Genomic DNA, 15,190 nt, shown 5'->3' on the forward strand with positions numbered 1-15,190 from the left:
GCCAAACAAAGGACTAAAATTAGTAGGAGTGGATGAGAGTGACTTTTAAAAGGCTTCGATTGATTAATTTTGAATCCCACATTTAAAATAACAAAAGGGAAAACACACATTAGTCATTCTGCTATCATGAAAGGTATTGACGAATGATGAAAAAAAGAAAAGAACTTGAAACGTGGGAGTCCAGTCTATAGCTTCAACACACATACTCACTTCTCACGCACACACACACTTGAGGGAACTGAAAAGCTCCTGTATGCTCTCTGAGGTTTAGGGATAATTAACTGTGATTGGCTGAGGCGCAGAAAACATGGCAGCTAATTGGCTGACATTAAGGAAGTGTAATCGGAGCTATCTGAAAGAGAGTGTCTACGTCCCAAAGGGCACCCTATTCTCTATATAGTGCACGACTTTTGACCACCCTGGTCAAAGAGTGTGAAAAGGGAGGGAGAGTTGGTAATCCCCCTCTTTTACATAAGGAGCCGAAGATATTCAGGAGGTTTTGAGCATGGGCCTGTCACATTTCCCTTTCTCTTTTTCTTCGTTCCCTCTGCTTTTCCATCTGTCTCATCCCCTCCCTTTACCTACCGTATAGGAACTCACGCTGTCTCCCATCCCTCTACCTCTATCCCACTCTCCTCCTCTCGCCCAATACCTCCATCTACAGCACCACTCCCTTTTTCTCACTACCCTCTCTAGATTCCTTCTCCCCAACTCTCTCGCTCTTCTCCTCCCTTCTCTTTCTCCTTTCAAGCCAAATCCCTACAGGGGCTTCCCAAATATCTCAGATGTACTGAGGTGTGTGTGTGTGCGCGCGCACTCAGCACCACGGACCGGCGCCGCAAACACACACATAGAGAGAGAGAGAACCCTGTCTGGGCCCAGCGCCAGTGGAAACAGAGCAGGGAGGAAGCAGGCAAACACCCATCCATCTCACTCACTCACTCTCTACCCAAACAGAATTGGAGAGAGGGATGGAAGGAGGGAGGGGGAGAGAGAGAGGGAGGAGGGGAAAGTGAGCAATGGCAGAGGAGGGGGCATCCCTGGATGGCCAATGTGCCAGTGTGCCAGCATGCAGTATCTTTCTGGTGTCCGTAGCATGCCAAATGTCCTATAATATTATAATATCCTAGCCATGGACACAATGAAAAGAATGCTGAAAACAACGACTCATAAGAACCAGAAGACAAACAAGATGACTACTGTCGACACAAATCAAGCCTCAAAAGCATCATAGCAACACTGCTGCACATCCCTGACTGTCTAACAGCCTCTTAACACAGATGAAGTGCAAGCCCTGTAAAATGTTGACAATTTAGCCACTTAATAGAGCACTAATGGAGACTAGGGGTTACATGCCAAATGGCGGCTTATTCCCTATATAGTGCACTAGTTTTGACCAGGTTCATAGGGCTCTGATCAAAAGTAGTGCACTATGTAGGGAATAGGGTGCCATTTGGGACACATCCTAGCTAGGCTACATCAGGTTGGGTAATGAATGAGCTTGATGGGATGCAGGTTGTGCATGGTAAATGGTGGGGAATCTGGTCGGCGCGGGAAACACACATTCACTTAACTCTGTCAACTGTGGAAGAGGTCAGAGGTGGGAAAGATACAGGAGGGGGGAGAGTAGAATGTGGTATCTAAGATGAATCAGAGACCAACTACTGCGCTATCACCTGACCTGGACGACTTGAACAAGTAGAGCCACTGGTGTGTCTCCATGGAAACGATAGATGGAAGGAAAATGGATAGAAACTGGCCATATCTTTCTCGCTCACAGCACTTGGATAAATGACACTTTAGAATTTGAGAATTGGAAAATATGGCAGGGGAGATCTTAGTAAAATGCATCACAATGTCTACTTTGTTTTGGTCTATAATATGGGGGCATAGTGAACCTGGGGGAATATTATCATTGCCTCTCCTGTATGGTTGTTTTCTGCATGTAATCAATACCAATGCAATATTTTAGATTTCAGATCATATCTAAGGGCATTAGGAAATTCTGAAATGTCCCCACAGAATTTCCTCATGCCTCAAGGGTAACCCTGATATCAAGTGAGTCAGACACTACTGATTCCTGTAATCAAAATACCTGATCATTAGCTAAAACCTATTTAGCATTAAAATTAAAGCTGTGTGCATCTCTATCCCAACCAATTATACCTCTGAGGTAAATGAAGAAATAGAGTGGTGACATGACCAGCGGCTACACACATAAGCATGCATGCAAACATGCATACACACATCATCACACGCACACACACCCCGCTCCCCACACACACACACACCTCCTCCTCCTTCGCTGTCCAATTCCGCTATTCACAGTCCAGCGCTCTCCCATTCTGTTTAATAAATATTTAACACACTCACTATCGGCTCAGATCAAATTAAACGCAAAATTGTGGTGAGTCGACACGTGTCACAACACGCCTGCCTTGCCTGTTTCTAATAGCCCAAGTGATAAGATGCATCCCGAATGGCATCCTATTCCCTATACAGTGCACTACATTTGACCAGGGCCCATAGAGCTCTGGTCAAAAGTAGTGCACTATGTAGGGAATAAGTTGCCATTTGGGTCTCAGACATAGACATCCACAGCCCACATGCCAGGATAGATTCTCTGACTGTCTGTTTTCATGTCGCTCCAAAATCAGTTATTTCTTTTTGTCACTGATCATTTAAAATGATACCAATATCACCCCAAAAAATAACCCAATTTATTGGGACTGGAACTAAGATATGCAGTTGTAGACCCAATTATATAAGTGACATGGAATTTTGATTATGTAAGGACTATATTAATGAATATACAACACAGGAGGGTGGTGGAAACATAATTGGGGAGGACGGGCTCGTGGTAATGGCTGGAATGGTATCAAATACATCCAACATGGTTTCCATGTGTTTGATGCCATTCCATTCGCTCCGTTTCAGCCATTGTTATGTGCTGTCCTCCCCTCAGCAGCCTCCTGTGATGTACAACTACAACTGTTCAATTCAGTAAACACACACACACACGCAGTACATGCACACGCACACGCACACACACACAGTCTATTAATCAGATACTCAGTTTACTTGACCCAGCTCTATCTGGTTTATGTAAGTCCATCCTGGTTTTGTCCTGTGAGAGTCTACAGTGGCACAGTTCAATAGACTCAATGCCTATTCATTATTCAAGGTAAAAAGCTACTTTGACAAGTCGTCACTGACATCTTTTCCCCCAGACAGCTTTGTAGGCAGCCATGGATTTGTCTTCCCCTATTGGTTGTCCTGTCAATGTAACAACAGGAAGTGACTCATTTGTGGAGATGCCATTGGCCCTGATCTAATCCTATGAAGAATACATCCTTCCTTCCTTTGTCGCTTCGGAGTTATGGGAGTTAGCAGGTGCTTCTGCCACATTAGATCGCACTTGATTATTTCACATCAAGGAAGGGGAGTTTTTAAACAGGGACATTAGAATCAGCTTACCTTTCTAACCATTAGGCTCCACACACAAATCTACCTCAGATCAGTATCTAGGTCAACTTCCTCTCCACTCCAGATCACCAGACACAGATCTAGGATGAGTTTACCTTTCCCAACTCTTAACCATTAGGCTCCCCTCACACAAATCTGACTTTTGTTTGTCTACTATACGGTCAACTTCCTCTCTCCACTCCAGATCACCTGGCATTTGTTGCCCTTTGGAGCCTGGAAGGCTACAGATCTAGAATCAGCTTACCTTAACCATTTGTGTATTAAAAAGCAAAACCGATCTTGGATCAGCTCACCTGGCGTCCATTGTTGGAGCCCTTGTTGGAGCCGGGCAGGCTGTAGCGTCCCATGCTGCCGTTGGGCGTGGTCCCGCAGCTGCTGATGATCTGCAGCTGTTTCTCAGCGCGGTCGGCACGGTCCAGGAGCTCCTCAATGAACTGCTGCAGGCGCACCTTGGCATTGGCCTCCCGCGCCGCCGTCTCCTGGAGGAACTGGTCTATCTGGGTTACCTCCCTGGTGAATCGGGAGGAGAGGAGACGGGATGGTTACTGGTGTGCATAAACACACATAGGTTACGTCCCAAAAGGCACCATTATTCCTATATATACACACACTGAACAAAAATATAAACACAACATGTAAAGTGTTGGTTTCATGAGCTGAAATATAAGATCCCAGAAATGTTTCATACGCACAAAAAGCTTATTTCTCTCAAATTTTGAGCACAAATTTGTTTACATCCCTGTTAGTGAGCATTTCTTCTTTGCCAAGATAATCCATCCACATGACAGGTGTGGCCTATCAAAAAGCTGATTAATTAACCTCTTAAGGATTCGCCTAAAATGACATACCCAAATCTAACTGCCTGTAGCTCAGTACCTGAAGCAAGGATATGCATATTCTTGATGCCATTTGAAGGGAAACACTTTGTGGCGAATTGGTCAATTGATACATAACTATAGAGAACATACAAAAATGATAAAAAATACAAAATGTAAGTTTACACACTCCCAGGAATGTCATACATGATGGATCATTAGCTTATACACTAACTTTCACACATCTAGATGGCCGGGCAGGGTGGGTGTGGAGCCAGAGACAGCAGGGGTTCAATCTGTAGAACCCAGTTCCTACATTTGAATATAAAAATTGATTTTATTAAACAAAACTATGATACATTTTATCTCTGGGACCCTTAGGATGACAAATCAGAGCAAGATTACTGAATGTAAGTACAATATTTACCTTCAGTGGTGAATGTATCATACGTTTTTTGTTGTTGTGCACTCTCCTCAAACCATAGCATGGTATTTTTTCACTGTAATAGCTACTGTAAATTGGAAAGTGCAGTTAGATTAACAAGAATTTAAGCTTTCTGACCATATAAGACATGTCTATGTTCTGGAAAGTTCGCTGTTACTTACAACAGTCAATCACATTAGCGCACCTTAGCTCAACCGTCCCGTATACGAGACACTGATCCCATAGAGGTTAAACAGCATGATCATTACACATGTGCACCTTGTGCTGGGGACAATAAAAGGCCACTCTAAAATGTGCAGTTTTGTCACACAACACAATGCCACAGATGTCTCAAGTTTAGAGGGAGCGTGCAATTGGCATGCTGACTGCAGGAATGTGCACCAGAGCTGTTGCCAGAGAATTAAATGTTAATTTCTCTACCATAAGCTGCCTCCAATGTTGTTTTAGAGAATTTGGCAGTACGTCCAACCGGCCTCACAACCGCAGACCACGTGTAACTACGCCAGCCCAGGACCTCCACATCCGGCTTTTTCACCTGCGGGATCGTCTGAGACCAGCCACCCGGACAGCTGATGAAACTGAAGACTATTTCTGTCTGTAATAAAGCCCTTTTGTGGGGAAAAAAGTATTCTGATTGGCTGGGCCTGGTTCCCCAGTGGTTGCACCCCTGCCTAGTCATGTGAAATCCATAGATTAGGCCCTAATGAATTTATTTCAATTGACTGATTTCCTTATATGAACTGAAACTCAGTAAAATTGTTGAAATTGTTGCATGTTGTGTTTATATTTTTGTTCAGTATAGTACACTACATTTAACCAGAGCCATATGGGCCCAGCAGTCATGGACTGGTCTATCTGGCCACCTCCCTGGTAGAGAGAGGCGAGATGAGACACAGAATGGTTTGTGGAGTGCATACACACTCACACAGGGGAGTTGGTCTAACAGTACAACCTCATGAAATGTAGATAGATACCTGCACACTGATGAATGGTCCCGCAGTTTATTGGGCAACAATAAGCAATATTAACTTCCGTCATGCCGCCTGGCAACGTTCTTATCCCTTGGTTGCTAGCTAGCCAACCACGGCTAACACAGTCACGTCAAACAGTGCAGCCAGAATAACAGCAAAGTAGCTGCATTTGCGTTTGTTTAAGCTGTTTTCTAGTGACATTTTTTTTGTAGTTACATTTACAATGAGATAATAATGAGCGATTTCGCCTGGCATAGAAAATGTGCTCTCTCGTCAGGACAATGTTCAGAGGAGCTAGCCAACTACACAGCTAACACAATCACTTCAAACTGAAGCTGGAAATACAGCAAACTAGCTGCATTTCGTTTTGTTTGACCTGTTTTTCTATTGACATTTCTTTGTATATATCCATAAATATTATGCTGATTCATGATTTCGACTGACTGAGAATGTCTCGTCCTGACACGTTAATCCTCAAACGGGACAGTGGATATCAAATTTCAATATTGAGAAGGTCGGAGAGACAGACAGCAAGCTTTATACAAATCTCTGCTGTTGAAAACCAAATGCTAGTCTAAAAGAAAGGGGAGATGATGTCTAGATCATTTTTTACAGTGGAGATCAAGTTTATTAATTGCCTGGTTGGGCTGATGAGAGTAGATTGCGTCATAGCCTTAGCCGGTGGTAACTTGTGGAATAGACACCGGCTGGAACGCAGTTTTAACCAATCAGCAACCAGGATTAGACCCACCCCTTGCATAATTCATTAATTTATAAGCTGCAGGTTATTGGATGCGAGTACACTACGTTTGAAACTAACTGGGCGACCTAACTCCCTGGGAACATATGGGAAGAATGGGTGGTTTGGGGCATACAAAAACACACACACACCACAAACACACACCATCACTAAGCAGCTTCCACCCGGTTACGTAACCCTGCACCTTAGAGGCTGCTGCCCCATATACGTAGACTTGAAATCACTGGCCACTTTAATAATGGAACACTAGTCACTCTAATAATGTTTACATATTTTTGCTTTACTCATCTCATATGTATATACTGTATTCTATACTATTCTACTGTATTTTAGTCTATGCCACTCTGACATTGCACACCCTAATATTTATAATATTTATATATTCCTTAATTCCATTCTTTTCCTTTTAGATTGTGTGTATTGTTGTGAATTGTTAGATATACTGCGCTGTTGGAGCTAGAAACACAAGCATTTTGCTACACCCGCTATAACATCTGCTAAACATGTGTATGTGACAAATACAATTTGATTTTGGAGGACAGAAACCAGATAGTTAGGTGCACGCACACCAGACCTGGGTCAAATACATCATGTAAAATACTGCACTTGATTTACAATGGAACCAATAGAATATACAGTACAGAGGAGCTGGACATTAATGTTTGTGCCATCTTTAACACAGACAGACAGACAGACAGACAGACGAATGTCACGGAATCTGCTGCTGAGGTGCCACAGACATGTCTAGACTGTTAAATGCCGTCGTTAAATCCAGAAAATCACATTGTATGATGTTTAAGTAATTAATTTGCATTTTATTGCATGACATAAGTATTTGATCACCTACCAACCAGTAAGAATTCCGGCTCTCACAGACCTGTTAGTTTTTCTTTAAGAAGCCCTCCTGTTCTCCACTCATTACCTGTATTAACTGCACCTGTTTGAACTCGTTACCTGTATAAAAAGACAACTGTCCACACACTCAATCAAACAGACTCCAACCTCTCCACAATGGCCAAGACCAGAGAGCTGTGTAAGGACATCAGGGATAAAATTGTAGACCTGCACAAGGCTGGGATGGGCTACAGGACAATAGGCAAGCAGCTTGGTGAGAAGGCAACAACTGTTGGCGCAATTATTAGAAAATAGAAGAAGTTCAAGATGATGGTCAATCACCCTCGGTCTGGGGCTCCATGCAAGATCTCACCTCGTGGGGCATCATTGATCATGAGGAAGGTGAGGGATCAGCCCAGAACTACACGGCAGGACCTGGTCAATGACCTGAAGAGAGCTGGGACCACAGTCTCAAAGAAAACCATTAGTAACACACTATGCCATCATGAATTAAAATCCTGCAGCGCACGCAAGGTCCCCCTGCTCAAGCCAGCGCATGTCCAGGCCCGTCTGAAGTTTGCCAATGACCATCTGGATGATCCAGAGGAGGAATGGGAGAAGGTCATGTGGTCTGATGAGACAAAAATAGAGCTTTTTGGTCTAAACTCCACTCGCCGTGTTTGGAGGAAGAAGAAGGATGAGTACAACCCCAAGAACACCATCCCAACCATGAAGCATGGAGGTGGAAACATCATTCTTTGGGGATGCTTTTCTGCAATGGGGACAGGACGACTGCACCGTATTGAGGGGAGGATGGATGGGGCCATGTATCGCGAGATCTTGGCCAACAACCTCCTTCCCTCAGTAAGAGCATTGAAGATGGGTTGTGGCTGGGTCTTCCAGCATGACAACGACCTGAAACACACAGCCAGGGCAACTAAGGAGTGACTCCGTAAGAAGCATCTCAAGGTCCTGGAGTGGCCTAGCCAGTCTCCAGACCTGAACCCAATAGAAAATCTTTGGAGGGGAGCTGATAGTCCATATTGCCCAGCGACAGCCCCGAAATCTGGAGAAGGTCTGTATGGAGGAGTGGGCCAAAATCCCTGCTGCAGTGTGTGCAAACCTGGTCAAGACCTACAGGAAACGTATGATTTCTGTAATTGCAAACAAAGGTTTCTGTACCAAATATTAAGTTCTGCTTCTCTGATGTATCAAATACTTACGTCATGCAATAAAATGCAAATTAATTACTTAAAAATCATACAATGTGATTTTCTGGATTTTTGTTTTAGATTCCGTCTCTCACAGTTGAAGTCAATCAATTTTTCAATCAATTTTATTTTATATAGCCCTTCTTACATCAGCTAATATCTCGAAGTACTGTACAGAAACCCAGCCTAAAAATTACAGACCTCTACATGCTTTGTAAGTAGGAAAACCTGCAAAATCGGCAGTGTATCAAATACTTGTTCTCCCCACTGTAAGTATAGGATCATATCAAGTACCGTAAATGGGACCTTCTGGGCACATCTTTGTACCCAACACTAACACATACCAGGGAGTAATGTTGACCCTAAGGTACTGTATATAGCATACATATTAGTGATATACTGTATCTGCAGGCACAAGGAATCCATCTATTCAAAACACACACACACACAAACACACAGGAGCCGACTGATCGCTATCGCACTCGCTGTCCCAGTTTTATACATACATTAACATGCATTATGTTTTATTTCCACACAGATACTGTATCACAGCTGAATCTTATTCTTCTCGTCTTCTCTCACTGTCTTTTTCTCTCTCTCCCCACCTCTCTCTCTCACTCCCTCTTCCTCCTTTTTTATGCTTGTTTATGTGAACCTGCATTCAGCAAGACTTCACTTGGGCTGGGAGTGAAACAAGCCATTTTTCCTTCTCTTATCTGTGTGGTGTGTGTGTATGTATCTATGTGTGTGCGTGCATATACCACGTCTCTGTCCTTTTAAACACTAGCAGCCGCTCCTGTCCAAACAATCTCCTCAGAAAATCCAAACAAGGCACACACACACAGTCCTACTACCGCTGGCTTGTCGTTGGTTTTACGGGAGCAAAGGAGCTACTGTCTGAAGGTTAACTTTGCACGCTCGAGTTATGACTGCATCCCGAATGGCACTTTTTCCTGTTACTACTTTTGACCAGGAACTATAGGGTTGAATAGGGTGCCAATTGGGATGCCGACTTTGCCTGCATTTCCACCGCCATTGACAGTGTCCCTGAAACTGGGACATGGACAATAACAGTCATGTAAAATGTTCTATAAAAAGGGAAGAGGCTAGACTTGAGAGAGGTTTGGCGTCTGGTGAAATTAAGTTTCTGTCTTGAGATTATTCAGATTAGGATTAGAAGAAGTGTTTGATCAAAATGAAAGATGTGGTTATCAGATGGGTGAGTCGTGATTAAGCTGGATCAAATGAACGTTTCCACATACACACACTGGACTTTAGTGGGTTTGCGCAGTAGTTTGAGCTTTGACAATAACGGTGCATCATAATGATATGGGGTTAGAGCTCATCTCAGGGTGGTCGTATATTTTAATAAACTTCCAACCCTCTTTTGAGACACTATTTCTACTCATCTCACTCATGCTGAGTAGGATAGAAAAGCTAATGAGTGAATCTTCAACTAGCCCAGAGAGGATTTCATTTTCCCTGTTGCTAAAATGGCTCCAGTCACATTATATGAGCTTCTCTCTCTCTCTCTTCATTTCTCTCCCTCCCTCCTTTTCACTCATCCTCTCGCTCTCTTTACCTCTGAACCGACATGCACGAATACAATCTCACACCTGCCATTTTGTATACCTATGGTCTGTGTAGGAGTGTGCATTTATGTTGTGTATGTTCCACCAACAGCTTTCTGATGATTCATCTTCGCTCCCAGTGTGTGTGTGTGTGTGTGTGTGTGTGTGTGTGTGTGTGTTCACACTGTCTGCTTCTGTTTTCAGTGTCACAGCTTAAGAGATCAGGAGACAGGCCTGCCACCACAGTCACCACCACATAGTCCCTTACCTCCAGGCAGTGGGAGGACGTGTCAATAAGGGCACACACACATACTCACGCACATACAAACAAACACACACACAAAATAGGATTTCAGCAGCCACCCTCAAAACATCATAGAGAGGTCAATTTCAACACATAACAGATACAGGAGTCTGGAAGTGGCTGGAGCAGATGTTCCTCTTATTATGGGATGTGACGGGTGTCATCAAAGGAAAAGAGAAAAGGGAGATGGCAAATCTATTCCCTACATAGTGCACTACTTTTAACAGGGCCCAGGGCAAAAGTAGTGTGCTATGAATGGAATAGGGTGCCATTTGGGACGCACCCAGAGAACAGAGGGTGATGGAGAGGTTGCTAAATACATACCAGGATATTTTATGCAATATGAATACAGTTTATGATGTTATGAATAATCTGATTTACACTGAGAATTGAATCCCCTCTTAGGAAGTGCTGTAGGATTGTGGGTAGTCAGGGTAGTGAGTATCGCAGTGTCTCCACCCTGCCTTCAAATCCAAGAGGATTGTGGGCCACTTTGTCAGCCTTGAATAAGAGATGAGGGAAGGGTTTGTGAAACCACTGTGCTCAACGGCAAATTGAATATGCAAAGGAAAAGCACACAGGTTGCGTCCCAAAATGGTGTACTACCTTTGCATTATGTAGGGAATTAGGTGCCATTTTGTCACGGAGACACAGACTGGTAGTAAAGTTGGATTATACTGTTAAAGAAGAATTGGTATTCATGACACATTTATCGAAAGATGATAGGCTTTACATTTCTTTTTGTATCTGCCTTTTTGAGTACCTTTTCTATTAACTTCATCTTGCTATTCAAATACACATATTTTATACACTAGGCTGATATGAAAATAAAAATCTGCTTTGCTTGGGGGCAAAAGATGCCTGTGCTGAATGGTTGCAGTAAATACTTATTTGTAGTGGTCTGGTAGGTTGGAGGGGCTAGCACACACACATCACATCCAGTCTAGAGCAGACCCACCTGGGTGAGTAGAGGGAAGGAGAGGAGAGTGACCACAGATTGGATTAGAGGTGTGTGTTTGACTGATTGTACGAGTGTGTATGTGTGTTCAACATGTACAGTATGTGCACTACACAGCTGATTCAAATAATCAACCAATCATCAAGCTTTGATAATTTGAATCAGCTGTGTAGTGTTAGGGCAAAACACTAAACGTGCACCCCCTGTGGTCCCGAGGACCGTGTTTGGGAAACACTGATCTAATGTACAGTGGGGAGAACAAGTATTTGATACACTGCCGATATAGTAGGTTTTCCTACTTACAAAGCATGTAGAGGTCTGTAATTTTTATCATAGGTACACTTCAACTGTGAGAGATGGAATCTAAAACAAAGATCCAGAAAATCACATTGTATGATTTTTAAGTAATTAATTTGCATTTTATTGCATGACATAAGTATTTGATCACCTACCAACCAGTAAGAATTCCGGCTCTCACAGACCTGTTAGTTTTTCTTTAAGAAGCTCTCCTGTTCTCCACTCATTACCTGTATTAACTGCACCTGTTTGAACTCGTTACCTGTATAAAAGACACCTGTCCACACACTCAATCAAACAGACTCCAACCTCTCCACAATGGCCAAGACCAGAGAGCTGTGTAAGGCCATCAGGGATAACATTGTAGACCTGCACAAGGCTGGGATGGGCTACAGGACAATAGGCAAGCAGCTTGGTGAGAAGGCAACAACTGTTGGCGCAATTATTAGAAAATGGAAGAAGTTCAAGATGACGGTAAATCAACCTCGGTCTGGGGCTCCATGCAAAAGCTCACCTTGTGGGGCATCAATGATCATGAGGAAGGTGAGGGATCAGCCCAGAACTACACGGCAGGACCTGGTCAATGACCTGAAGAGAGCTGGGACCACAGTCTCAAAGAAAATCATTAGTAACACACTACGCCGTCATGGATTAAAATCCTGCAGCGCACGCAAGGTCCCCCTGCTCAAGCCATCGCATGTCCAGGCCCGTCTGAAGTTTGCCAATGACCATCTGGATGATCCAGAGGAGGAATGGGAGAAGGTCATGTGGTCTGATGAGACAAAAATATAGCTTTTTGGTCTAAACTCCGCTCGCCGGAGTGGAGGAAGAAGAAGGATGAGTACAACCCTAAGAACACCATCCCAACCGTGAAGCATGGAGGTGGAAACATAATTCTTTGGGGATGCTTTTCTGCAAAGGGGACAGGACGACTGCACCGTATTGAGGGGAGGATGGATGGAGCCATGTATCGCGAGATCTTGGCCAACAACCTCCTTCCCTCAGTAAGAGCATTGAAGATGGGTCGTGGCTGGGTCTTCCAGCATGACAACGACCCGAAACACACAGCCAGGGCAACTAAGGAGTGGCCTAGCCAGTCTCCAAACCTGAACCCAATAGAAAATCTTTGGAGGGAGCTGAAAGTCCGTATTGCCCAGCGACAGCCCCGAAACCTGAAGGATCTGGAGAAGGTCTGTATGGAGGAGTGAGCCAAAATCCCTGCTGCAGTGTGTGCAAACCTGGTCAAGACCTACAGGAAACGTATGATCTCTGTAATTGCAAACAAAGGTTTCTGTACCAAATATTAAGTTCTGCTTTTCTGATGTATCAAATACTTATGTCATGCAATAAAATGCAAATTAATTACTTAAAAATCATACAGTGATTTTCTGGATTTTTGTTTTAGATTCCGTCTCTCACAGTTAAAGTGTACCTATGATAAAAATTACAGACCTCTACATGCTTTGTAAGTAGGAAAACCTGCAAAATCGGCAGTGTATCAAATACTTGTTCTCCCCACTGTATGTGTGTGTGCGCGCATGTGTGCTCAAAGAGCAGCAGAGCTGACAGATCCATACTCCAGGAGTGCGTACACGTGTGTATGCGTGTGTGCATCGGAGCACGTGTGTGTGTACCGGAGTATCAAACGTCTCAGATGATCCACCATATCAGAATGATTCCTGTTACTGTATTTCACATGGCTGATGGCTCCTGGTTATGCACCAGCTACGTCAATACAGAGAAACACTAGTGAACTCTTAGGGGGTAAACATGTAAGGGAAGAAATGTGTTTGCAAATGTAATACTGAAGAATATAAAACAGTACAGTAAGCTGGATGAAGTCAAGGTTTTTCTAAAGCATTATTGTTTTTGACAGTGAGGAAGATAAAGGATAGAAAGGGGGACGACAATGTAACTCTTCTGCCCATCTCACTGTTATATGCATCTCAGTCCATGCTTGACCAAACTGACAAGGCTCAAATAAGACCTCTGGCCAGAAAGATGGATACTCCAATCCTCTGGGAGTGTAGGGCTAAGGGCAAAACTGAAAAGCCTCTCTCTTCTCCCTCTCTCCCCAGAAGTGTTGCATTAATGCACTATACCGCCTGACTGACTGGCTGACTGGCTGACTGCTCACTCTGCATAGCTGAAACCGAGTTTGAATCAGAGAGAGGGGAAGAGTTTGGGTTTAAAGAGACACACACAGACATGCAGAAAGAGAGCAAGACAGACAGACAGACAGACAGACAGATAGAGACATACCAAAAGACACACACCAAGAGATTGAAAGAGCCAAAGGGAAGAAGCAAGAGAGGAGACAGACAGACAGACAAATAGACCGACACACAGAGAGTCAGAGGTGGTGACAGACGGACAGACAGACACTGAGCAGCAGCAGAATCCAGCAGTGTGAAAGCAGAATCTCAGTAGGAAATATACGACATGTGTTGGTTTCCTGTTGTCAACCTTAATTAAAACACACCTCTCTCTCTAGGCGTGACTCATCGTCTCCTTCCAAAACTAGCGCCTCCAGAAAGGGGGAACAAGTCAACAAATAAGCCCACATGCTCACACCGGCACTAGGGGAGTTGAAAACCAGAGCTCCTACAGTCTTTCCTGGGACTTACTGTACTGGGACACTAGGGCGTGCGTGCGTGTGTGCGTGTGTGTGTGTGTGTGTGTGTGTGTGTGTGTGTATACACGTTTTACTATACTTGCGAGTACCAGAAGTCCTCACAAGAAAAGTAAACCAACAAAACTTCACAAGTATAGTAAGAAATAGCTGTGTTCAATTTGATTTGGAATGGCAAGCCAGACAAAATTTAAAGGGCATATTTATATAATGAATATGAATTCGGAGGACAGAAATTATTAAATATTAAAGCATTAGACCTATCACTAAAAGCCTCAGTCAAACAAAAGTTATACTTAAATCCGAACTGGTTCTCAAGCAAATTAGTAAGATTGTCTCACCCAATGTTCAAGAAAGGCCTTTTTCTCTTTATTCAGATTATAACAACTCATTTGCAGTTATTTGAAAAGGAAATAATCTCCCAAATATCACTATTTCTAAAACAAGCTGTCACGGTTTCGGCCGAGACTGCTCCTCCTCCTGGTTCGGGCAGGCTTCGGCGTTCGCCGTCCCCGGAATACTAGCTGCCACCGTTGTATGTTTCGTGGTGTGATTGCTTTGGTCTGTCTTGTACACCTGTATCTGTTTGTGTCCTGATTACGTGTCCTATAAGTTCCTTGTTTTGTATTAGTTAGATTGTGTGTTGTTGTCTGCCTGTCGTGCGGAGCTGCGTGTTTGCGCTCTGTCTGTTTTGTTTATTGTTTACGCATGTTTGCGTAATTTCCTCGCCTCCGTTTGTTTTCGAGGTCGTGTATTGTTTTGTTGCACTTTGGACTAGTAAAGTCTTTTGGACGAATCCTCTGTGTCCTGCGCCTGACTCCTCCACCACATCCACATCGGTTCTTCTGACACAAGCCATAGAAAGTTGGTTGCAATTTCAATTTAATCCTCCAGAAACGACGGAAC

The 15,190-nt window shown here is 43.6% G+C and overlaps 1 protein-coding gene across 1 annotated transcript in view; it reads right to left on the reverse strand.

Annotated features, from left to right (window-relative positions):
- The window catches only part of fbxo41 (F-box protein 41), a 105,011-nt gene that overhangs the window by 31,680 nt on the left and 58,141 nt on the right, over positions 1 to 15,190 (reverse strand). The window contains exon 4 of the mRNA XM_045206950.1: positions 3,780 to 3,996. Coding sequence (XP_045062885.1) covers positions 3,780 to 3,996 — 217 coding nt within the window. The remainder of the gene's footprint in view (positions 1 to 3,779; positions 3,997 to 15,190) is intronic.

The sequence above is a fragment of the Coregonus clupeaformis genome, chromosome 24 (genome assembly GCF_020615455.1).
Source record: "Coregonus clupeaformis isolate EN_2021a chromosome 24, ASM2061545v1, whole genome shotgun sequence".
NCBI lineage: Eukaryota > Metazoa > Chordata > Actinopteri > Salmoniformes > Salmonidae > Coregonus > Coregonus clupeaformis.